The sequence below is a fragment of the Salmo salar genome, chromosome ssa13, assembly GCF_905237065.1.
Source record: "Salmo salar chromosome ssa13, Ssal_v3.1, whole genome shotgun sequence".
NCBI lineage: Eukaryota > Metazoa > Chordata > Actinopteri > Salmoniformes > Salmonidae > Salmo > Salmo salar.
Genome location: NC_059454.1, coordinates 83,619,601 through 83,644,498, shown reverse-complemented (window position 1 = coordinate 83,644,498; position 24,898 = coordinate 83,619,601). Strand labels below are relative to the sequence as shown.

At 40.9% G+C, this 24,898-nt stretch overlaps 2 protein-coding genes across 7 annotated transcripts in view; one reads left to right on the top strand and one right to left on the bottom strand.

The window, feature by feature from the left end:
* Positions 1–16,200, top strand: part of LOC106567846 (THO complex subunit 2) — a 72,800-nt gene extending 56,600 nt beyond the window's left edge. The window contains exons 29-39 of one of the 4 annotated variants that reach the window (XR_006758365.1): positions 76–242; positions 427–529; positions 784–1,184; positions 1,330–1,388; positions 2,940–2,975; positions 4,701–4,832; positions 5,054–5,120; positions 5,243–5,391; positions 14,742–14,835; positions 15,092–15,163; positions 15,327–16,200. Coding sequence is in view for 2 of the 4 variants with exons in the window: in XM_014137650.2 (XP_013993125.1) it covers positions 76–242; positions 427–529; positions 784–1,184; positions 1,330–1,388; positions 2,940–2,975; positions 4,701–4,832; positions 5,054–5,120; positions 5,243–5,391; positions 14,742–14,818; positions 15,112–15,139 (1,219 nt within the window). In the remaining 2 variants the exon portion in view is untranslated. Of the gene's footprint in view, positions 1–75; positions 243–426; positions 530–783; positions 1,185–1,329; positions 1,389–2,939; positions 2,976–4,700; positions 4,833–5,053; positions 5,121–5,242; positions 5,392–14,741; positions 14,836–15,091; positions 15,164–15,323 lie in introns of all 4 variants that reach the window. The other 3 variants (XR_006758364.1, XM_014137650.2, XM_014137649.2) reach the window with 3 other exon arrangements.
* A 1,364-nt stretch (positions 16,201–17,564) lies between these two features.
* Positions 17,565–24,898, bottom strand: part of LOC106567848 (glutamate receptor 3) — a 116,830-nt gene continuing 109,496 nt past the window's right edge. The window contains exons 14-16 of one of the 3 annotated variants that reach the window (XM_014137655.2): positions 21,538–21,652; positions 19,828–20,076; positions 17,565–19,313 (exon numbers count right to left, since the gene is read on the bottom strand). In XM_014137655.2, the coding sequence (XP_013993130.1) occupies positions 19,831–20,076; positions 21,538–21,652 (361 nt within the window). In that variant the 3' untranslated portion in view covers positions 17,565–19,313; positions 19,828–19,830. Of the gene's footprint in view, positions 19,314–19,827; positions 20,077–20,120; positions 21,653–24,898 lie in introns of those variants that run through there. The other 2 variants (XM_014137656.2, XM_045692274.1) reach the window with 2 other exon arrangements.

Below are 24,898 nucleotides of genomic sequence, written 5' to 3'. Positions count from 1 at the left end.
TAAGCATGTGTATTGGGTGTAATGCTGTATGATTACCCTGCTTGTACCTTGTTGTACTCTCCATGCCTCTTGCAGCTATTCTGGCCAGTTGAAAGGCAGGAAGGCGCACATGGTTCCTGAGAATGAGTTCCACCACAAGGAGCAGCCGGTGAGGAGCGCCACCCCTGTCAGCCAGCAAAACGGCCCTGGCACCACGGCCAAGCCTGCCAGCAAGACGGAGGAGGGTGTCAGTGAGGACGCCGGTGAGTGGGGAGATCCAACATGTTTCCACTGAGATCTGACCTTCTGTCATAAGATGAGCTGGTAGACTTGTGGTTACGTGTCACACACAATATGACAGGTGTTCTAGTTTTACTTAGTATGGGGACAGTTGTTTTATTGAAAGGGCCATTGTCTTCATTCTGTTGCTGCTTCATATTTTGATAGATCGAGCCAAGGATAAATCTCAGGGTGCAGCAAAGCCAGTGAACAAAGCCAACAGCACAGCGGCCAAGGTGACCACCAGCAACGGGAATGGGGCTCCTAACAGGTAGCCATGGAAGCCAGCCAACAGCAGCCCACAGCACTGTGGCTAGGAAACAACTATATTTACTTATTTACGGTCTCAACTATAGCTCATTAATACGACTAGACATCTGAAGTTTTGAATGATTATATACATGAATTAAAGATTGACTCTGTATGATTTCTATGAGCATGTTGAATCAGTCTTGCTTATCTGTGCATCCGTAGCATGTTGTCCATGTTGAACTCTGAACCATGTCCATTCTGTTTCTCTCGCAGCACCAAAAGCATCAAAGAGAGGGATGACAAAGAAAAGAGTGGGAAGGAGAAAAAAGAGAAAAAAGAGAAGACTCCAGGCAACACTCTAGAGACGAAGGGGGAGAGCCGGCGGGAAAAGCAGAGGGACGAGAGAGGAGCAGGCGGCAAGGAGGAGCGGGCGCCACGCGAGGGTAAGGAGAAGACGCCCAAGGCAGACCGAGACAAGCAGAAGGCGGAAGAGAAGAGCAGCAAAGAGGACAACAAGGCCAAGGCTGGCAACGGAGAGCCGAAGGAGCCATCCAGGGAGCGCGACACTGGAGCCAAGGAGTCTAAGAGCAAAGAGAAGGGAGGAGACAGGAGTGCCATGTCCGGATCCCTCAAGTCTCCAGTTCCCCGATTGGAGTCTGCTGAATCTGAGAGGGGTAAGCAGCCTAGTCTTCAACACGGGCTCTGCTCTCATACGGTTTCTGATTTTCTCATCGTTGTCAACGGGTAATTGGAGCTATTAGTTTGAATGTGCCTGTTGAAATGAGAACTAACTGAATTTAATCCTCTTGTTTATTCCAGATCACAAAAGGCGAAAACTGGAGACCCACTCTTCACCATCCCATTCCTCCTCTGTTAAGGTTAGTATGGCCTGAGGAAGGCTGTGCGCGTGTTTCTTCCTTTCTGCCGGAGCGTTCCCAACTGTTGCTTGTTCCATCGTCCCTCAAGATCACCGAGGAGAGTTCTCACATGGGAACGTCGTCTGGAATCCCCTTCCTAAACCCTGACCGTTCGGAAATAATTCCATGGACTTTTCCTTCATATTTTCCTGAGTGGGGAAAACCATCAAGGACTTAGCCAAGAGAGAAATGTATATATTGAAATATTAATTTATTTTCATGTGAATGAAAGCAGTAAAAGTGCGAGGAGTTTTTATGCATTTCTATAGTCCCTACCCTTTTTTCTCTTTTTGAGAGCACTATTTTTCCTCAAGTAAAATGCCTTCCAAGTCAGGAGCTTGCTCCTTTTTCGCTGAAAAGAAGACCCCCCCCCTCTAAGATCAGTATTTTTCAGTTCTAAATAGCACCCAAGATGAAGAGTTTTTCTCCTGTTTTCCGGCAAGCTGAAAATATTTCTTATTTGAAGTGGCGTGAAGTGTTTTTGTTTTCCTCTGAATCTACGGGAATCCAGCGGGGGTTGGGCTGAGTCCGCAGTGGCACAGTATCTTCAGAGGAAGTCTATCTGCTACAGGAGGAGAGGCAGAGAGCCGTCCTGCTGCTGCTGCTGCCGCCACGTCATCTGTCCCCACTGTTAGCTCTGATCTGTTCAATCAGCCTTCATGCAGCCTCAGTCTGTACCTTCGCTTCCACTCAAGATGTGTACGCAGTCAGTTGTTCCTTTGGCCTCCTCCCCACAACCCTTCCCCACCTACAACCAGCAATCCCCCCCTCAACACCCCTACCACCCTGTCACACGCGCAGTGGGAACCCCAGGCACCAGCAGCACCCAGGCCCACAGAGAGCAGGAGAGACGAGCGGGAGCTTCAGTTTTACACCAGCCAAAAGTACAGAAGGGAAATAAAGCCTGCCTTCTACTACAGAGAGTGCGAGAGGGAGAGAGAAAGTGTTGGCGAAGCCTTCTGGATCTGCTGGAGCGTTGCCTAAACCGCTGGAAGCTTGTGATAGGTCTTAATGTTTACTACCACCAGAGAGATAGGCTCCTCCCTGTGTCTTATCCATTCTCAACTGTAAGTGACAACAACAGTGTTAAAACGTAGGAGAGCAGAGCACATACGAAATGTAATTAATTTAGTCAGACACATACATACACAGTTCAGTTCAGTTTTGTTAGTTTACACCACATGCACTACAAACAAAGTAAAATACCAGCTGTTCTTCAAGCCTCAGAGGCTTCATTTAATTCCAGACAATTTTTTATAGACAGTAATCAGACACTATTTTCATCTCACTTGTCAGTGTTTTTCAAATTTAATGTAAAGCCTATGAGATGACCCTTGTTAAGGCTATTATGAACTCTCCTCTCTGTTAATAACCTTGTGAAAGCATTAGTCCTTGAAGGTCAAAGGGAAAGAAGTGTGACGTTGGTCTGTCCAGCCCCCCCCCCCCACACTTCTCCTCCTGTCCTGCTGTCTGACAACTCCCCAGCTCATCTGTCTCCATTCATTCCTACAGGACAATAGCAACGAACCCAAGGACTCTGCATCCAAGGTTTGGACTCCTCCTAAACACTTCTCTATTATCATTCACCTTGACTGTTATCTTCTTCACTCTCCTTTTCCAAGTGCCATGAGGAGGGGGTCAGTTAGGACTTCAGTAGTTCACACATATTGAATGGGAGAATTGACCATTTTGCAGACTGTCTGAATAAATCAGACTTAAATAAAAAGTCATTGCTGAATAGTATAACTTGAGATGTCACCTTAGGTCAAGTTTTTCTGTTTAAGTCCACTCTGTGTCAGGCAGCCAGACCCACACACTACGTTTTAATGAGCTCGGAGTCATGGGAAAGATTAAAGTCCTTGTCCAGTACAGCAGACTGTTGTGAAAAAGTGCTGATTGTGCCACTGGGGGGAAGAGAAGGCGAAAGGGCAGAATTTTAAGCAGGCGGCATTTCTTCCTCTTGTCTGTGATCACTTTCTGAGGCCGTCCCTGATGCCTGCCCGGCTGGAGACTCATTAGCTATGCATGTGATGTGCTGTGAAAACACTATGAGAAGAAGAGGGGTAATCCTCTGTTGAGCCCACACTACAGACCTCTGTCTGGCAGTCAGACACACCCGTTCACCCACCCGCCTCTATTCCATATTGATTTCTGATATTCGTTTAAAGCAAAACACTTGAAGTCTTTATTAAGCTCTAGGTTTTTTAGGCTTGTTTTAAGACCGTAGCCTGCCATTCCTTTTCACCACCAAAACCCCTATAAGCCCTAGTCCATATTCATTGGGTTCCTCTCAAATCAGTAGCCAATGCCATAGTTCAGTTATTCCTCTGTCTAGATGCTCTCCCTGCAGACTGAGCTAGAGATGCTGTAGATGGCTATGCCAGGTGAATAATTCATACAGCAGGTACAAGGTTGGCTTGTTAAACTCTTATTGAGTTAGACAGCAGCACAGGCAGCATTGCTCTGCTGTCTGTGTCCTGTACTAGTCTGTGATATTTTGATCTCCCGCCTGCAGTACCCATGGTCCAGTCTCATATCCCCTTTCTATACATGGTTCACTGTGTAGTTATTGGAATGATATCTATGCTCTCTGGACTGGGCTACAGTCACTGGTGACTCCGTTGTTGTCGAGAAGGGAAGTGTTTGGGGTCTGAATACTGAGGATGATGGACCTTACTGCACCTCTCACCACGTGGTTAGGGATAGTCTTCAACTTTCATACTACAATCTTGGAAATGTTCCTGATGTTCTATTTTACTAGATAACTTCTGCAGTGGTAAGATGCACTGTGGATCGGTGACTTACACTCAGAAAGGGACTGCTTTTGGACACATGACACGATCACTTGTTAGATCCATCAGGATCCCATTGTGTGCTTGCTTTGGCCCCAGCATTCTCTGCTCTTGAATCTCTTTTTCTTCCTATTTGTTTTTAGTCCTGTTTATTTAGCCGTTCTATATTTCTGTGTGTTTCTATGTTTAATGTTTTATCTTTGACTGTTTCCTAGTGATTTTCCTCTAGGAACTAACTGTCAGAGCCACTTAGCGGGTTTATTCATATGATCAGCAGCACCTAGTACAGTTTACAGGGTGTGCCCGGGAATATGGGGTTATGTTGTCAGGTTAATGGCTTGGTAATAGGCACACACTGAGAAAAACGGGCTGATTTCAGCACACACATTTCAAGGTATCCTCCTGTAAGTGGACAGAATGCCACGAAACGTAAAAATAATCATCTATTGTGGTCTGTCTGTTGTAATCTAATTCCTTACAGCACCACATCAACTACAATTCGGTCGCGCGGTCCAAGAGCAGAGAGAGGGAGACGGACAAGAAAGAGTCTGAGAATGCCCGGGGCCGTTCCAAAGAGAAGACCGAAGACAAAGACAGAAAGGACAGGAAGAGAGTGAGTATTTTACAGGCCATGTTGCATTGAGAGACACTGGGCTCCATGTGGAACTGAATGTTCTAAACTGATTTTATACAGGTCCCATATCTATCTTGATTCGATAAGTTCTATAGCTAACAGCCAAATACTTCAGAGGAATTCTGACATTAGTTTTGCATAGATTGTCAAGACTGGTGAGATTGATTCATTGTCCTTAATTATTTCCCATCTTTTTTTAGGATCATATGACCACTGACCGTGAGATGAGCCTAGAATCCAAACGCAGAAAAGATGAAAATGGAACCAGTAAGCTATCTCCATGTACATAATAAGCAAACCTCTCTGCCTAAGAATACAGAATAAAACATACTTTTCAACATGGATATGATCAATATTCATGGTTGGTTATTCTTCTGCTTCTCTCCCAGATTCCTCCAACAAACACAGCAATAGCGCCAGTCCCTCCTCAGACTCCCCGGTCTCGGCTGACAAAGAGAAGACCAAGAGGTCAAAGTCCTCTAGCAAGGAGAAGGGAGAGTCTGCTAAACCTGAGAGAAACTCCTCCGGGGGCAAGAAGGTAGGTAGTACTGGCCCAGTCCTGGACCCTTGCAGAACACAACACAGTGAGACTCAGTCAGTTCCCTCCCTGGGAGGGGCCATAGTCTCTCCTCATAGTTTTGACCCCTTAAGGGCTGTTGTTGAGCAGTTAAAGCGGTGTAGCTGTAATGGTCTTGGCCCAGCCATGACATGACATGAATGGTGTCTTTCTGTACAGCTTGTCTGGCCCTTTTTAAATAATTAAAGGGACTGGCATGCTGCTGCAGATAAATATTTGAATCAGCATATATCAGACCTGTCAACCTGCACGCATTTTATGTACCATGCACACAATTTGAGGTCAAAGTACGCTGGTATGAAAAACGAACCTAAAGTACAAAAAATGAAATGTTTAATTTGCACATTGTGGTTTTTAACGCCACCATCTGAAGTTGGAGCTGAGCCAATCAGAGGACTTGGCCAAGGAGGAAAAATCTTTAGCTCTCCGCTTCGGCCCGCCCCCGAAGTCATAGTACTATATTCCTCCCTCGAGCTGGATGGCAGTGCTCCACTTCGGCCATTGATACCACTGATGTGAGAGAAAAACACTTTCTTGCCTGCACATGCTGTGATCTCTGCAACGGTAGTAGGCACAAGCGCATCGACGATTAAGGAAACGTTGCGGTAGTTCAGTGCCGTCGCTGTGTGGATGGAAACAGACATGGCAGAGTGCTGTTCCGCTAATACCTTCCTTCAAAGTTATGTTTGACCGTTAGAGATTAGTAGGCCTATGTTAATTAATCAGTTCTTTATCTGTCCTCTTCATATATCTGTATGTCAACACTAGGCTGCTAATGGTAAGTCTGTTCACCAATGACAACAAGACATGTTGAATGAATGGGAGCCTAGTAGTCAGACCTAACTTGATGGATGAGGTCAGAGGTAGAGATCTGAAACGAGCTCATATAGGCCTAGTTCAGTTGTATTGCATTCCAAATAGCCCACGATAAGCTACACTACTACATTGCATCCAGTAATTGAACTAAGAAGGCAGTTTACATTTTCATTAGACTAGTATCCACATAGACACCCATTAGAATAATCATCAGCCCTAAATTTATCCTAGAAAAATGTCAGGGTCATTGAGACCACCTCTAATTTAGGATCAAACAAGACTTCTCTGTTGACTACATTGTTTGATATCAGTTAAGACTATAGGTTTCAGGAAATGGCAGAGGTTTTCAAAACTTCAAAATACTTCAACTTCCGGAGGGGGAAGTTGTCTGACCCCCTCCGGACATCCCCCCTACCCAACTTTAGGCCTACATCAGCACCACCTTGTCAGAAAATTCTAGGTAGAATTGAACATATAATACATATTTTTAGGGATAGCCCCCTTTTTTTTTTAAATTTCACCTAAAATGACATACCCAAGTCTAACTGCCTGTAGCTCACACCCTGAAGCAAGAATATGCATATTATTGGTACCATTTGAAAGGAAACACTGAAGTTTGTGGAAATGTGAATTGAATGTAGGAGAATATAACACAATAGATCTGGTAGAAGAAAATACAAAGAAAAAAACATCCGTTTTTCTTCTACCACCATCTTTGAAATGCAACAGAAAGGTCCCAATTATAGCCATCACTCTGGTTGTAATTCCAATGGTGTCCACACGATTGCAGTAGTGTATGTGCAAAGTTTCAGACGGATAACTTGAAGTATGAGCGAACTACATGACATTTAGTGTGAAGTCACCCAGGTACATTTGGGCAAATCGTGAAGGAGACATTTGCATTCATATCACATTTTTCTGCAAGAATATCGTCAAATTTGTATACTTGGACTTTGATTTAGTATTAGTAGCCATAGAAGTTTGCAAAACAACCAGTTTTCATAACTCTGAATATTCTTAGAATATTTGTCCAAAATGATAAGGCATGCTGTCGCAAGGTTCGTAGCTACATTTTACGACAGATACAGGGTTTCCGGATACTCCCGTAAGCCCAGCTCACTGGCTATCTAGCTAGCGTTGTTTGACCCCCTTTGGTGCTTATTTGACAAAGTTAGTCATTCAAATGAAGACCGCCCGCGTCATCGGCGTGCCATGAAGGTGTCGCTCTCTGACCAAATATGGGTTCCTATAGGATATACTACACCCCTAATGATATAGTGAAGTCTGGTTACGTTCTAGGATCTCTGAGGAATACATACGAATGTGATTTGACTGGTTGAAACAACGTTTAGGGTTAGATTTTTCACAGATTCCTTTCTTTGCAAATTTCATTCTTTGCAAAACGAGTGGAAATACGAAATCGATCGTGCATGCTATATGGACCTTTTTTGAATATGAAAAAGGATTGTATCTAACAAAATGACACTTCATGTTATCTCTGGGACCCTTTGGACGATAAATCAGAGCAAGATTTCAGAATGTAAGTACACATTTCACCTTCTCAGGTGAATTTATCAAACCTATCGCGGTGAAAGTGTTTTGTTAGGAGCTCTCCTCAAACAATAGCATGGCATTTTTTTTGCAGTAATAGCTACTGTACATTGGACAGTGCAGTTATATTAACAATAATTTAAGCTTTCAGCCGATATAAGACACTTATATGTACCGACATTTGTTTCTCTAAAATCTGCAATCGTGACAAGGCGCTGCATGATTTACAACTGTCCCGTTGACGGGACACCTATCCCTAAGAAGGGAGGGGGAAGTTGTCTGACCCCCTCCGGACCTCCCACCTATCCAACTTTAGGGCTACATCACCACCACCTTGTCAGAAAATTCTAGGGAGAGCCCAAATTGTACACTTCTTGCGGATTAGTGGGACGCTAGCGTTTCGAAAACTTCCGGTGAAATTGTAGAGCGCCAAATTCAAATTAAACTTTCATGAAATCACAAGTGCAATACATCAAAATAAAGCTTAACTTGTTGTTAATCCAGCCGCCGTGTCAGATTTCAAAAAGGCTTTACGGCGAAAGCAAACCATACGATTATCTGAGGACAGCGCCCAGCACACAAGTGCATAACAAATCATTTTCAACCAGGGAGTTGCGACACGAAAGTCAGAAATAGCGATATAATATATGCCTTACCTTTGAAGATCTTCTTCTGTTGGCACTCCAAAAGGTCCCAGTTACATTACAAATGGTCCTTTTGTTCAATAAAGTCCTTCTTTATATCCATAACTCAGTTTAGCTGGCGCGCTTCGGTCAATAATCCACTCGGTTTCCCTCCTTCAAAATGCATAGAAAATGAATCCCAAACGTTACCAATAAAGTTATCCAAACAAGTCAATCAACGTTCATAATCAAACCTTAGGTACCCTAATACGCAAATAAACGATACAATTTAAGACGGAGAATCGTTATTGTCTTTACCGGCGAAAAATACCAAAGAACGCGCTCTCATTCACGCCCTTGGAAACACTACAGCCAAAATGGGAGCCACCTAGAAAACCTACAATTTCTGGCGCATTTTTCCAAAAACCAGCCTGAAACTCTTTCTAGACTGTTGACATCTAGTGGAAGCCCTAGGAACTGCAATCGGGCACGATTTCACCCAATTATAAAAGTACCAGCCATTGAAATCAGTGGTAGGATGAATGTTTTTGGGGGGGATGGTTTGTCCTCAGGGTTTCGCCTGCCATTTCAGTTCTGTTATACTCACAGACATTATTTTAACAGTTTTAGAAACTTTAGTGTTCTATCCAAATCTACCAATTATATGCATATCCTAGCTTCTGGGCCTGAGTAGCAGGCAGTTTACTTTGGGCACGCTTTTCATCCGGACGTCAAAATACCACCCCCTATCCCAAAGAAGTTAAATTCTATGTACCCATAAGTAGCCTACTGATCTTACTGAGGCAGCCATCACTATTAGGCAAAACAGTACCCCCGTTGCGGGGCCGGGGGTACTCATAAACATTCTTCAAGGTTGGCAGCTCTGGTATAGGAACTATCGCCTATATGTTCATACCCCTTGACTTTTTCCACGTTTTGTTCTTACAGCCTGAATTTAAAATGGATTCAATTCAGATTTAGTGTCATTGGCCTACACAAACAATACCCTATAATGTGGAATTGTTTTTACATTTTTTTTCTTCAAATTAATTAAAATGAAAAGCTGAAATATCTTGAGTCAATAAGTACTCAATCCCTTTGTTATGTCAAGCCTAAATAAATTCAGGAGTACAAATGTGCTTAACAAGCCACATAAGTTTTCATGGACTCACTTTGTGTGCAATAATAGTTTTTAACATGATTTTGGAATGACACCTCATCTCTGTACCCCACACACACATACCTGTAATAAGGTCCCTCAGTTGAGCAGTGAATTTCAAACACAGATTCAACCACAAAGACCAGGGAGGTTTTCCAATGCCTCACAAAGGGCACCTATTGGTAGATAATATATATTTATTTATTTATTTATTTATTTATTTATTTTAAATAAGACATGGGATATCCCTTTGAGCATGGTGAAGTTACTAATTACACTTTGGATGGTGTATCAATGCACCTAGTCACTACAAAGATACAGATGTCCTTCCTAACTCAGTTGCCGGAGAAGAAGGAAATCGCTCAGAGATTTCACCATGAGGCCAATGGTGACTTTAAAACAGTTAGAGTTTAATGGCTGTGATTGGAGAAAACTGAGGATGGCTCAACATTGTAGTTACTCAACAATACTAATCTAAATGAAAGAGTGAAAAGGAAGGCTGTATGGAATAAAAATATTCCAGAAAATGCATCCTGTTTGCAGAAAGGCACTATAACTACAAAAATGTGTAAAAAAAATCAAAATCAAATTTTATTGGTCACATACACATATTAAGCAGATGTTATTGCAGGTGTTGCGAAATGCTTCATTAACTTTGTCCTAGATACAAAGCATTATGTTCGGGGAAATCCAACACAATACTGAGTGCCACTCATCATATTTTCAAGCAAGTGGTGGCTGCATCATATTATGGGTATGCCGATCATTGGTAATGCCCAAAGTTCCCTCAGAGCTGCGCGCTCCCCTCGGACTGCCGCACAGATGAAATATCAGTGCTCGGAGAAAAGCACGATATTGAACTTCTCAACTTTCTAGAGTTTTCCCAGAGCTGCAGTAGGTCAATATGCAAATAGCCATTGTCATGTATGGCTCTGTGCCATTCACTTTGAACAGGAGAGGATGAGCGGTCGTGAGTAGATTCTTTTGAGATCAAAGCTAGAGCTGCTCGTAGCCACCTGTGCACATTTGCTCATATTCTTTGCTAGTTAGGGAGTTATTTAGCCCAGTTATAGTTAATTCCTAGTCAACAATGGGGGAGTGGTTGCTTCCTAAAAGAGCACAAAATGTGTGCATTTCTAGCCATCTTTGAAAATCAGTCAGGTAAAGAGCTTTTTTGTGTCTTAAAGGGGCAGTGTTGTGTTTTGAGACTCTTGAATAAGCACGCTAACTAGCCAATAGGCAGAGGGTAGCATACTTTGTCTGACTCTCTGTAATAATGGTATGGGAATAATGATACAAAATAAAATGTAAGGTGGTTTCTTGCATCAAAATAATTTTCAGTCGCCTCCTTTGTCTGAACGACAAGTGGATAAACACGTCAAGCCCTGTATGTTTTTTTCAAAAGTCCCAGACACTGGGAGACTAATTCACTTTTCAGCTGGACAATAACATAAAACACAAAGCCACAAATACAGTGGAATTGCTTACCAAGATGACATTGAATGTTCCTGAGTGACCAAGTTAGTTTTGAATTAAATCGGCTTGAAAATCTATGGCAAGACTTGAAAATGGCTGTCTAGTGATGATCACCAACCAACTGAAAGAGCTTGAAGAATTTAAAAAATAATCATGTGCAAATATTGTGTAATCCAGGCGTGCAGAGCTCTTAGACTTACCCAGAAAGACTCAAAAGCTGTAATTGCTTCCAAAGGTGATTCTGATATGTATTGACTCAGTGGTGTGAATACTTATGTACAGTGCATTCAGAAAGTATTCAGACCCCTTCCCTTTTCCCACATTTTGTTACGTTACGGCCTTGTTCTAAAAAGGATTAAATAAATAAAAAATCCTCATCAATCTACACACAATACCCCATAATGACAAAGCGAAAACAGGTTTTTAGAAATGTTTGAAAATGAACTAAATATAAAAAACAGATACCTTATTTACATACGTTTTCAGACTCTTTGCTATGAGACTTGAAATTGGCCTCCGGTGCTTCCTGTTTCCATTGATCATCCTTGAGATGATGTTTCTACGACTTGATTGGCGTCCACCTGTGGTAAATTCAATTGATTGGACATGATTTGGAAAGGCACACACCTGTCTATATATAAGGTCCCACAGTTGACAGTGCATGTCAGAGCAAAAACCAAGCCATGAGGTCGAAGGAATTGTCCGTAGAGCTCAGAGGCAGGATTGTGTCAAAGCACAGATCTGGGGAAGGGTACCAACAAAAAGAAATCTGCAGCATTGAAGGTCCCCAAGAACTTTGTGGCCTCCATCATTCTTAAATGGAAGAAGTTTGGGACCACCAAGACTCTTCCAAGAGCTGGCCGCCCGGCCAAACTGTGCAATCGGAGGAGAGGGGCCTTGGTCAGGGAGGTGAACAAGAACCCAATGGTCACTCTTACAGAGCTCCTGAGTTCCTCTCTGTAAATGGGAGAACCTTCCAGAAGACAACCATCTCTTCAGCACTCCACCAATCAGGCCTTTATGGTAGAGTGGCCAGACGGAAGCCACTCAGTAAAAGGCACATGACAGCCCGTTTGGAGTTTGCCAAAAGGCACCTAAAGGACACTCGGATCATGAGAAACAAGATTTTCTGGTCTGATGAAACCAAGATTACTCTTTGGCCTAAATGTCACATCTGGGGGAAATCTGGCACCATCCCTACGGTGAAGCATGGTGGTGGCAGAATCATGCTGTGGGGATGTTTTTCAGCTGCAGGGACTGGGAGATTAGTCTGGACCGAGGGAAAGATGAACGGCGCTAAGTACAGAGATCCTTGATGAAAACCTGCTCCAGAGCCCTCAGGATCTCAGACTGGGGGGAAGGTTTACCTACCAACGAGACAACGACCCTAAGCACACAGCCAAGACAACACAGGACTGGCTTTGGGATGAGTCTCAATGTCCTTGAGTGGCCTAGCCAGAGCCCGACCTTGAACCCAATCGAATCTCTGAAAATAGCTGTGCAGCATCACTTCCCATCCAACCTGACAGAGCTTGAGAGGATCTGCAGAGAAGAATGGGATAACCTCCCCAAATACAGGTGTGCCAAGCTTGTAGCGTCATACCCAAGAAGACTTGAGGCTGTAATCGCTGCCAAAGGTTCTTCATAAAAGTACTGCGTAAAAGGTCTGAATACTTATGTAAATGTGTTATTTTTATTTATTTTTTGTAAATCTGCAAATATTTCTAAACCTTTTTTCTTTGTCGTTATGGGGTTATTGGGGGGGGAACGACAATTTAATCCATTTTAGAATAAGGCTGGAACGTAACAAAATGTGGAAGAAGGTCTGAATTCCATCCGAAGGCAATGTAAATTGGATGTTTCTGTATTTCATTTTCATTAAATTTGCTAACATTTCTAAAAACATGTTTTAATTTTGTCATTATGGGGTATTGTGTGTAGATGGGTAAGAATTTTGTTTTTAATCAATTTTGAATTCGGGCTTAACACAACAAAATTTGGACTAAGTCAAGTATGAATACTTTCTCAAGGCCCACACATTGGTGGTCCAGGTGTACAGTTGTGGCCAAAAGTTTTGAGAATGACACAAATATTAATTTCCACAAAGTCTGCTGCCTCAGTGTTTTTAGATATTTTTGTCAGATGTTACTATGGAATACTGAAGTATAATTACAAGCATTTCATAAGTGTCAAAAGCTTTTGACAATTACATGAAGTTGATGCAAAGAGTCAATATTTGCAGTGTTGACCCTTCTTTTTCAAGACATCTGCAATCTGCCCTGGCATGCTGTCAATTAAGTTCTGGGCTACATTCTGACTGATGGCAGCCCATTTTTGCATAATCAATGCTTGGAGTTTGTCAGAATTTGTGGGGTTTTGTTTGTCCACCCGCCTCTTGAGGATTGACCACAAGTTCTCAATGGGATTAAGGTCTGGGGAGTTTCCTGGCCATGGACCCAAAATATCTATGTTTTGTTCCCCGAACCACTTAGCTATCACTTTTGCCTTATGGCAAGGTGCTCCATCATGCTGGAAAAGGCATTGTTCGTCACCAAACTGTTCCTGGATGTTTGGGAGAAGTTGCTCTCGGCGGATGTGTTGGTACCATTCTTTATTCATGGCTGTGTTCTTAGGCAAAATTGTGAGTGAGCCCACTCCCTTGGCTGAGAAGCAACCCACACATGAATGGTCTCAGGATGCTTTACTGTTGGCATGACACAGGACTGATGGTAGCACTCTCCTTGTCATCTCCGGACAAGCTTTTTTCTGTATGCCCCAAAAAATCGGAAAGGGGATTCATCAGAGAAAATGACTTTACCCCAGTCCTCAGCAGTCCAACCCCTGTACCTTTTGCAGAATATCAGTCTGTCCCTGATGTTTTTCCTGGAGAGAAGTGGCTTCTTTGCTGCCCTTCTTGACACCAGGCCATCCTCCAAAAGTCTTTGCCTCACTGCGTGCAGATGCACTCACACCTGCCTGCTGCCATTCCTGAGCAAGCTCTGTACTGGTGGTGCCCCGATCCCACAGCTGAATCAACTTTGGGAGACGGTCCTGGTGCTTGCTGGACTTTCTTGGGCGCCCTGAAGCCTTCTTCACAACAATTGAACCGCTCTCCTTGAAGTTCTTGATGATCCGATAAATGGTTGATTTAGGTGCAATCTTACTGGCAGCAATATCCTTGCCTGTGAATCCTTTTTTGTGCAAAGCAATGATGACGGCACGTGTTTCCTTGTAGGTAACCATGATTGACAGAGGAAGAACAATGATTCCAAGCACCACCCTTCTTTTGAAGCTTCCAGTCTGTTATTCAAACTCAATCAGCATGACAGAGTGTTCTCCAGCCTTGTCCTCGTCAACACTCACACCTGTGTTAACGAGAGAATCACTGACATAATGTCAGCTGGTCCTTTTGTGGCAGGGCTGAAATGCAGTGGAAATGTATTTTGGGGATTCAGTTCATTTGCATGGCAAAGAGGGACTTTCCAATTAATTGCAATTCATCTGATCACTCTTCATAACATTCTGGAGTATATGCAAATTGCCAACATACAAACTGAGGCAGCAGACTTTGTGAAAATTAATATTTGTCATTCTCAAAACTTTTGGCCACGACTGTACTATGTACCACTGGTGGGCAGTAGTGATGTTTTGATTGACGTGTGTGTGTTTCCTGTCTGTTTTTGAAGGAGTCTAGGCACGACAAAGACAAATCTGACAAGAAGGAGAAGAGGGACAGCAGTGGTGGAAAGGATGAGAAAAAACAATATCCTTAAGTTCTGGGTAACACTTCAGAACTGAAATTATGGAATTAACTAACTTCTGGAGACCTAGTATTTGGTGTAATTATAATTGTATTACCTTAAGTACTGTATATATTTTCATTTTATTATTCAAGGCAACAGCCAAATCAAAATATTGCGTCTTGATAAAAACATCTCACAGTGTCATGTTTATTATCTAGCTACCTTGTGGTAGATTTTCTATTGATCGTTGTCGTGTGTATCTAACAAATTGCAATATTTTTACTGTTTTGAAGTTTTTCCTTAATGGTGGTACTCATAAGTCTTCTGACAAGCACAGATAATGTGTTATAGTCCAGTCAGTGAAGGTAAGTAGTAATGGAATACTATATAAGAAGTTCTTTTACATTGTCCCAATTTAATATTACGCTTGACTTTCAAGTGTTTTTATGATTTGGTCTTTGTCTAAAGCATGTCTTCATTCTTCCACTCCTTCCTCACCCTCCCCTCCCAATCTGTGGGCTGCAGCAGACCTGGAGAAGCCGTGCTTTCCCCTAGATGGAGAGACAGATAGTTACCTTCCCTCCCTTCTGTACCATGCTGTTAGCTAGTGCTCCATTTTCTCTGCCTTGTGCAGTCTGAGATGAGGCCGCATCTGAAATTTTACTCTCATTTCTGCCTGTTTCTGTTGTAACTGTCTGCAAGTGATGTTAGTTTTAGTGTTTGAAACTTGCATATCTCTTTATTTTTTTATTTCAATTTATTTCAGTAACCAACTGAAAGTGAGTTTTTTTACTTTTGAATATTGGCACAATGTGCTATTCAAATCACGAAATGTTTCTTCTACTCAGAAATTAAACTGGTAACTGTATGAAATGCTCTCGAAAGCATCAGGTCATACAGTCGATGATCACAAATGCCTGATGAAAAAAATGGACCTGTTTCATGTTGTCAGGCTCCTCCCCTCTTTCTTGTTTTATTGGCATTAATAGACACGCTCCATATTTGCATTTACCTCATTTAGTTACATGTCTATTTTATTTATCCTCCTTTTAATCCAGGCAAGTCTTTAGGCATGTATTGAGTGAAATGATACAAATGACCAGTTTGTATATTATGTGTACAATAATAAAGGTAACATGTAAGTCATATCTGTTATGTTTATTTTTCGATGTCCCCTTGCTATGTCCATTATGCGATTGTGTGTTATCAGGTTTTTAAATCATTTGTAAAATGACAGTTCCTCCTTGAAGCAAATTAAAAAAAAAAAAAAATGTAAAAATTTAGAAAGCTTTGTACTCCAAATACAAATGTTTCAGAAACAACCTTTTCTGGAGTTTTTATCTGCTGTACTGGACAAGTGTATGCTTTTTTTTTAACTAATAAATGATAGTTTTCCTAGTGAGCCATTCGTGTTCGGTGTCCACTTATTTGAACTTTTAGGTTTATTTACCATCCCACTTCACTTCGTTACAGTTAAGCTGAAGTAACACAGACCGCTCAGTAGGTCAGGCAAGAAGTTATTAGAAAGTTTCAAGTTCCCACACAATGGGTACACAGAGAACGCTCTAAACCGTGCATTTCCTGATGTGAAACCTTGCACAGAGACATGTCCAGTGTTCAGCAATGCTATAAAGCCTTATAGGAAAAGCTATTGCAGTTTATTTTCTGATATGTACAGAAACCCTTAAGAAAAAAGATTGCAGTCAGAGTGCAGTATAACTTCAGTACACTGCAGTTATTCTGCAATTGCTGTGTCCAAAATACCACAGTTGACTGCAGTTACTGCACTTTTACTGCAGTTTCAAAACTGCACTCTTTTTCTTGTAAGGGAAGCTCTTAAATACATTAGAAATGTGTAGTCTAGTGTTCGGCTATCAGATTTTCCACCAATGCTCCTTATCGGATATATCACTTCACTCTGTAAACTGGCCATATCTGTATACCTGTTGCAAGACCCGTTGCTTGATGCTTATTTATAAAACCCTCTTAGGCCTCACTCCCCCATCTTAGTGACCTACTGCAACCCTCATCCTCCATATACTACCACAACCGTTGACCTTATTGCCCTTCGTGCTGTTATCTGTGCCTAAATGTTTGTACCATGTTTGTGCTGCTACCGTGTTTCATGTTGTGTTGCTACCATTCTGTGTTTTAGGTCTCTCTTTACGTAGTGTTGTCTCTCTCTCGTCATGTGTGTTTTGTCCCCGCAGGAGGCCTTTTCCCTCTTGGTAGGCCGTCATTGTTTGTAAATTAGAATTTGTTCTTAATTGACTTGCCTAGTTAAAGGTTAAATCAAATAGTGTTCAGACTAGGCTCCTAGTCTTGTTATTTTACAGTTGAGAGCATTCTCCTGTTCCTCTCTGCCTCAGTGTTTTAGGTTGGTCGTAAATCACGAGTTCCCTGGCTTTAACATCATTTATCACACAAAATCCCCAGACCAAGTCCTGTCCAGTCTGGCAATCCTGCTAGTTTATACATGTACATTTGAAATAACCCTCTCTCATACCTTCTTTGTAATATAGTACATTGTCATGAAAAAATTGCTTGCATATACCATTCAACTGTAATGGCATTTTACTCCAGGGCAAGCCTTATGGATTGTCCATATTGCTTGCAGGATGAACTGTCTGCTGGATAAATGTTAATATTTCCTGGTTTCTTCCTGTCTATTACATGGTGCAGTATGATCACTGGAGATATGTGGATGATAAAATGTATTGTCCCTGTATGACAACATTTAATAGCTTAACCAATAATATTAGAAAATAAGATTTTTAAATCCACTTTTTATTTACAAAATGTAATAAAATTCTTTGTACAGGACCTCACAAGGTTCAGTATGTCCACACATGCAGTTCTTGTTATCACTATGCAGCTTGGCAATTTCCTCATTGCTGAGGTGCAATTACAAATAAAATAACTAAAAGGATCAAATTCGTTATAAAGTTGAGATTGTTTGCTAACTTCCTAGGGTCTGCTTTAGGTTGCAGTTTGGTAAAGTGATCACCAATTTCACATGCATTTTATTTGTAAAAAAAAAAAAAGGATAAGAGAAGCCTTCATTAATAAAATCAATGTTTCTTAACATTTATGCTTCCCCATGGTTAATAAAGAATTATCTTATTCATCATCCGTTTTCTGCTTGGCATGTCTTCAAAGTGTAGGCTAGTGGATCACAGTTTTTGTAGAAACATAAAAACACAGAAATACTCTAGTTGTATTCTCCTGATAGTTATTTTTCTCAGAAACATAAAACAGAAATACTCTAATACTCTGATCTCTCTCCACTCTCATTGGGTTAATTACTGAATAATGATCAATCTAAACAGAAAACACAGGTACAAAGAAATTAATGTCAATTACAACTAGATATAGTGTGCTATTATTTACCAAACATGTTAAGATAGAGATTTAACTCCATTAGTATGGATTGCATTGCAATTAGACTTACGATTTAATAACCTTTTTGTGAAAGAAATGTAGCCGATTTTGATTAAGATGAGTAATCAAACCTTTTATATGTTGTAAATTGGGGTGTACTGTTTATAACACAAAACCTGTTATGCTCAGTAGGCCTATACTGTAAATAAGCAAGTGTTCTCTACAACTGTTAATACTCTGTTAAATCAAAAACCTCAATCACAACATGGCCCCATATGGCTTTTAAAAACTGATCATGTCTTCATAAAAACTATTTTTGTTTGGCAGTAGTGACAAGTGTGGGCCATTGCCCAAATTAAATATTGCATTTCTTTTTAACCAGTCATGTTGTGCTGCTACCATGGTGATAAAATGTCAGCTTGTCCATCAGGCTCTAAGAAAATGGACAGCACTTAAGACATTTTAAATAACCAATGATTTCAAATTATTCATATTTCTTAAATAAAAGATTAGGGTACAACATTGTCCTTTTCTATTGATCCTACCCTATTAATTGAAGTTTGTCTTAGATTATTATATGACATTGAAAATAATTTTATAGTAAAATAGGCAGATGACTCGAGTACGTTCAATAAAACACAACATTTTTTCAATAAACATTTTACCACTAAAATACACCTGTAAAGGCTTGAAATGACTTAAAATGTTCTCTGGGATGAGTTTCTTAATGGCAAGTAATGGCTTTTTTTCTTCAAAATAATTTAACTAAAACTTTCCCCACTTATAGATTACAACAGTATAAATGTTTTCTTTCTTTCCTACCCTATATTCTTTTGCGATTCTTGTATTTTCAAGTGAACCAAAATGGAGTTGCATTGCTGTGATGCTGAATGCTCCGTAAGGCACTAAGAGAGGCAAGTCCCATATTTCAAGAAGCACAAGTCCTATTGCATCACCGTCGTCAATAATCGTGCCAGGCTTGGCAACACAGGATGGGCATTTGTTGACTGTGGGTTTGGGTCCAAGCTGATGACCAAGTCTGCCGCCTCGCCTCCAGGGTGCCAGCCAGTGGGTTGTGTTCCTACAGAGTGTCCCTTCCTCCAGACACACCAGCGGAAGGGACAGACTTCAGATCTGTAAAACCGGAATCGGATTTCAACAGAATTTTTTGTTGATACCATAAAATGTTATATTTTTCAGTAATAGGCAAACTTACATAAAACATATAAACCATTCAGGGCCCTTGAAGGCTAGATTTCAACAGCATTCAAAATCAGTGTTTGTAGCCTATTCTTGAAAAATATTCTAGAACATAGAATACATGCATTGCTTATGTTGAAAACATTATCACCTTATCATAACATTGTGTTGCAATGGCATTCAGTAACAGAGTGACATCAATTCTGAGAGAAACTTAGTGCCCAAGACAGGGCTCTCCAACCCTGTTCCTGGAGACCTACCCTCCAGTAGGTTTTCACTCCAACCCTAGTTATAAGCAACCTTATTCAGTTTATCAACCAGCTAATTATTAGAATCAGGTGCACTAGATTAGGGTTGGAGCAAAAACCTACAAGACGGTATCTCTTCAGGAACAGGGTTGAAGAGCCCTGGCCCAAGACAACTGGGACAAAATGTGGGAGAGACATACCCCCTAGATTTTAACACTCTCTGTTCCATACACATTATAGCCTTCTCGGTACGTGGCAAAATTCTGGGTGTTTGCCGGAGGAGCTGGTTTAAAGTTTTGGGCATTCTTAGCCAGATTCAGTCGTTTGGTTTCAGCCCGTGACTTATAACAGAACTCTATCAAAGCCACGGTCATAGCCAGCCCTAGCCCTCCAACCAGAATATAGAAGACTCCCGCCACATTGCTCAAGCTTAGAGCACTTGTCTTGTCCTGGGGAAGGTAAAGAACAATGTTAAGAATTTTTTTTACAGACATTTTGGTTGTGACCTGATCAAACAAGAAAGGCAAAATCTCCCGAAGTCAAATCCAGCTCTAATGAAGATGACACCCCCACTATTAGTGATCTAATGGATTACCCCAACAACTCTGTATGGTTCTATCAACTGTGTAGGCAGTGAATCCCATGGAGACATATGCCTATGTGGGGTAGTATTGAAGTAAACTACAGAGGTTGACCTGCTGAATGACTTCCCTACAACAGTGGGAAGCTGGAGCAGCTTGGGACTGTCTGGTAGGTTAGTCAATCCTCAACAATAGCAGGAGAGGTGGGTCAACTCTGCAGGTAGTTAATAACATAGCTAGATTGGTGAATGTCGAGAAAAAGGTTCCTTATACCCTACTCTGTGGCTCGTTTACGAGGCCACCCTAAAGGAAGGTGGTCAATGTCGTACAGGTCAAAAAACTCTTAATTGGCCCTGACTTCACTGTGATATTGTAGTTCTTCAAATGTACCATTAATAATCTGACTGCATCGCACAATTTCAATCAAAGTGGCAAGCTGTTAGAACTGTGAATTGAACCATTTTGCTGCTACTAAGATCCAAACTTAGATATTGAAATTAATTTATAAGAGTTTTACCATTTGCATTTTAACCCTATAAGTGTGTCCTTTAAATTGTGCTTCATATAGACTGTCATAGGAGAGCCCTGACATTGTCTACAGGGCCTGTGTGTCCTGTCCTCTGACTATCTCAGAGGGTTAAATAACTGGTTTATATTAGATCCTTTAACTTCATGAAGTGTGCAAACAAAATCTCCTTATTGTGACATTCTACAGTTCAAACATGACCTTCAGATTCCACATGATCACTGTATGACCAGGTGGAGTTTGAAAGTTAGTTTGGAGTTTGTCAGAGTAAAGAAGCTTGTTTAGTAAGTCACACTGTATAATGTTAATAGATTCAATATACTCAATTAGCACGCAAATAAGTAAGGACACTAATAAACAATATTTCAATAAAAGTTTGGTCAACAAAACAGTAGCATAATGGTTACAATTCAATGGTTGTCATTTGTCTATGGTAAATATGAATACAAATGTAATTTTACATTTTCCAAGGCATGCTGTACCTTTTCAACTATCATTACATATGTCTAAGCTGTGTAATGAGATCTTAGGAATAATAATAATTATTATTATTATAACAGTAATGTAATGTAAACATTAATAATGTGGATGCGGATAAGACAAACTATGCCATGAATATTGTTTAGAATGTTTTCACTGTGTTGCAGATATGTCATTCTAGGAAAACAAAAACAAAAAAAATGAAAGAAAAAATATTCTATACATATATATTTTTTAAATGTATGGTATTTAGGTATTTGCATATGAACAGTTAAGTCAAAATGCAATTTGCAATCAGTACAAAAAGACCTGCAGCGACTGACCTTACTTCCAGAGTCCTTGGTTCCACATTCACCCTTATCGTACCACCATTTGTTTTTCAGCTTGTCTAAGATGCCTTGTTCACTGAGTTTCAATACTGCAAGGTTTACAGGAGTTCTTCACGTGGGAAATAACATAAATAACATTATATTATGTTATTTTATGTTATTCAAGCTTTAAACTACTTCATACTTTACAAAGCGATAGAGCAGGGTCCTGGCCAAGACAACACAGAGAGCAGGCAAAACTAACTGTTACCTTTCATACACCAGGTCTAACCCCTACCGTACCAGACCCTACCTGTATCGCTTTGAGTAATCGGCACACACTGTTCAAAAAAGTACTTACGATTGGGACTAGCAGAATAGCTACTGTAATATAGCTCTATATGTACATAAAAGAGGTGCAATTGTTATGGGCACATGTAGCTTTTTGATCAAGGGTTTAGCAAGGTGGATCTAACAGGAACCCTTTCCTGACTAACAGACAAACAAAAACTAGCAGCCCATTTTGGTTCTAGCTGAGGGTAGCCAACGCCTCACAAAATACAGCCCTTCACTGCACATGCATCCACAGAGCCACCTATAAATCCAACTTGCATAGGCCTATACTGTGCAATTAACATCAATCAAATGTAACATTGGGACATACAAGAGAGCGGTAGATCTAAATTGGAGTAATATGGAATTGTAGCCAATCTGGTTTTGTAGCCTATCAATATATACCAACATGTTGATTCTATGAAGTTCTGTGGCTGCATGATTAGTGTATATAGCTACTTTTTTTACTTCTAATTGCAATGAGATCAATAAAATATACAGGTAGATTTGACTGAATAAGACTAAGGAATGTAAAAGATAAACAGTTTCTAATGAGTCCTGAAGTAGGGCGTTATGTTTGTAAGACATTATGCTATCTACATGACTGCTCGATTTCTGTGTTTACTTTCTTCCTGAAAAATGATCAGGGTTTGTAATTTAACTTCATTAAATATATTGTATTCACCACTGTAGTCTGCTTCATGCATAATAGCATAATATTTACATAAAGAGGAGTGTAGAGAATGTGAGGTTATTTGATCTTATCTGGCTATATGGCTTATTTTCACAGCAATTTAGACAACATACTTCAACATTTATGGTTCACAGTAAGTCTCAGAAAATAACTATGTAAATAGGAATGAGTTTAGTAACAGCATCTTTGCACAATTAGTACTGTCTCCTGCTCATACTGAGCTGTTGCTATGGACATGGTAAGTCACATCGGGCAAGGTTCCAGTACTGGTATCAGTATGGAGAGTAGCAGCTAAACAATGGACAGAATGGGCACAACATCAGGACAAACTGGGTGTACTGACATCTGTTTCCCTACTAAGTAGAAGAATCCCTGGCAATGGCATGGCTATTTGGTTTGGAAGAGTACCATCCTCTTTTCTTTAGACTAGAGTAATGACAGACTAAATAAATAACAGCGCTATAACAGTGCTGTAACATAACAGTGTTATAATGCATGATGTAGTCATGGGCACAAAGCAAAAAAACCCCCACAAAAAAACAGGTGATCATTTAGTTCCCTCTTGCGTGACCCGTATCCAGAGCTGGCGGAGTGTCCTATGAGGGCATGCAAACACATGAAGTGACTCACAATAGCCATGACCCAGCAACCTAGAGGTCAGTGGACTGAGAGCGCTGACAGGCTAACAGCGAGATCGAGGACAGTACTCTCCTAGCTAACGTGTCACAGAGGGTCTGTCTGTCTGTCCAGTAGCGGCTGACATGATCATGACACATGCTGATGTACGCGCTGTACTGAGCATGCCTGGCGGGTGGCTATCACCTTGTGCCTGTGATTGCTGCTAGCTGCTAGGTAAACATGCTTTGCTACGTCCCGTCTTGATCCAGTCCAACAACGAGGAGGAGCAATATAAAAAAGCAATGTTCAGTTCTTTTTTGAGAGTATAAAATCAGCGTCTGTGGTGGGGGATGTCTAATGACTATTTCACTGTTACCATCAAGTAGGATTCAGGTGTCAAATGAATACATATGTTGAGGTGACAAAACAAAAACTGGAAAACAATACAAACAGAACACTCCCAAAACATACAAAAAGACAAAACTATAAAATCAACCCACACAGTATTTGACAGTTCATTCAAAATATCAAATACAACTTTAAAACAAAATATTCACAACTGAGAAAACATGACACACAGAAGAAACACGATTTACTCACGTCTTTACACCATCCAATTCTCATACATCCAAATATCTATCAGAAATAGTTACTCGTTACAGTTCTTAACCTGCTGTATGAACTTTCCTTATTGAGTATATGTCTGTGATAAGCATGTAGTCTACTTTCATATTTGAGACAATTTCCCTAGGTATTTATGGTATATTTACAGTGTCATTTGCCAATGTCAGATCTAGTTTGTGTCTATAATATATTGGGTTTTCCTCTGTCAGTGGTTATTACATACAATATATTTGAAGCACATTGTTAAAGTACCAACACATGCATTTTTAAGAATAAAAGAATAAACAAGAAATGTGGCAGTCAGGTGCAATATCATAACATGGCTACCCTCTCTCTACCAAGGATTCAAGGCAGATTGCTTGCAGGACGAGGCAGCTGCTTTGTGTTGCTCTGCTATAGTATTCATGTCCCGCTTACACTCAGGAATGAATGACTAGAGTCAACAACATCAAAGTCAGTCTGCCTGTTCTTCTACAATGTGCCAAGTGTACAGTGGTCAAGATGCAAGCAGAAGAGTAGAGACAGAGACGGATCCACAGTCGGGCTGTCGCTGTGCCCTCGTGTTCTGAAACACAAGATCAGGTCATATTTTCCACCCTCTTGCAGCGTTTCATTTGTCGGGATGGGGCCGGCCATGGGAAGACTGACTGGTCTTGGAAACTAAGACCAACCAAAGGAATCTGTCAGGGTCACAAGCTAAGACTGGTTTTCAGCGATGTTATTGGTATAAGACAGAAGTTTGGATCATTTGGTGTCACTGTCATTAGAATTCTCACGTTTGCCTGCAATGCTTAGTCCCCTCAAGACTACGCTGTTCGCCTCGCCTGCCCTAGCACCCAAGGTTGAGGCAGTTTGGAGAGTGCTACAGTACACCTCAGTGCTAGGGTTCATGGCCACTGCCATGTTATTCTCTTAATCAATACTTCATTCGGCATCAATTGCAACAAATTATTAATCCACTGTCAGTTAAATAAGTGATGAAATGTGTTGTTCTCTTCAAATAGAAGCCCCCTGAAGTACATTTTAGTGAAACAGAGCATTATAATTCCACCATGTTTGTCCTGTGGATATAAAAAGCAGAGGAAATGTACATTCTGCCATTCTGTA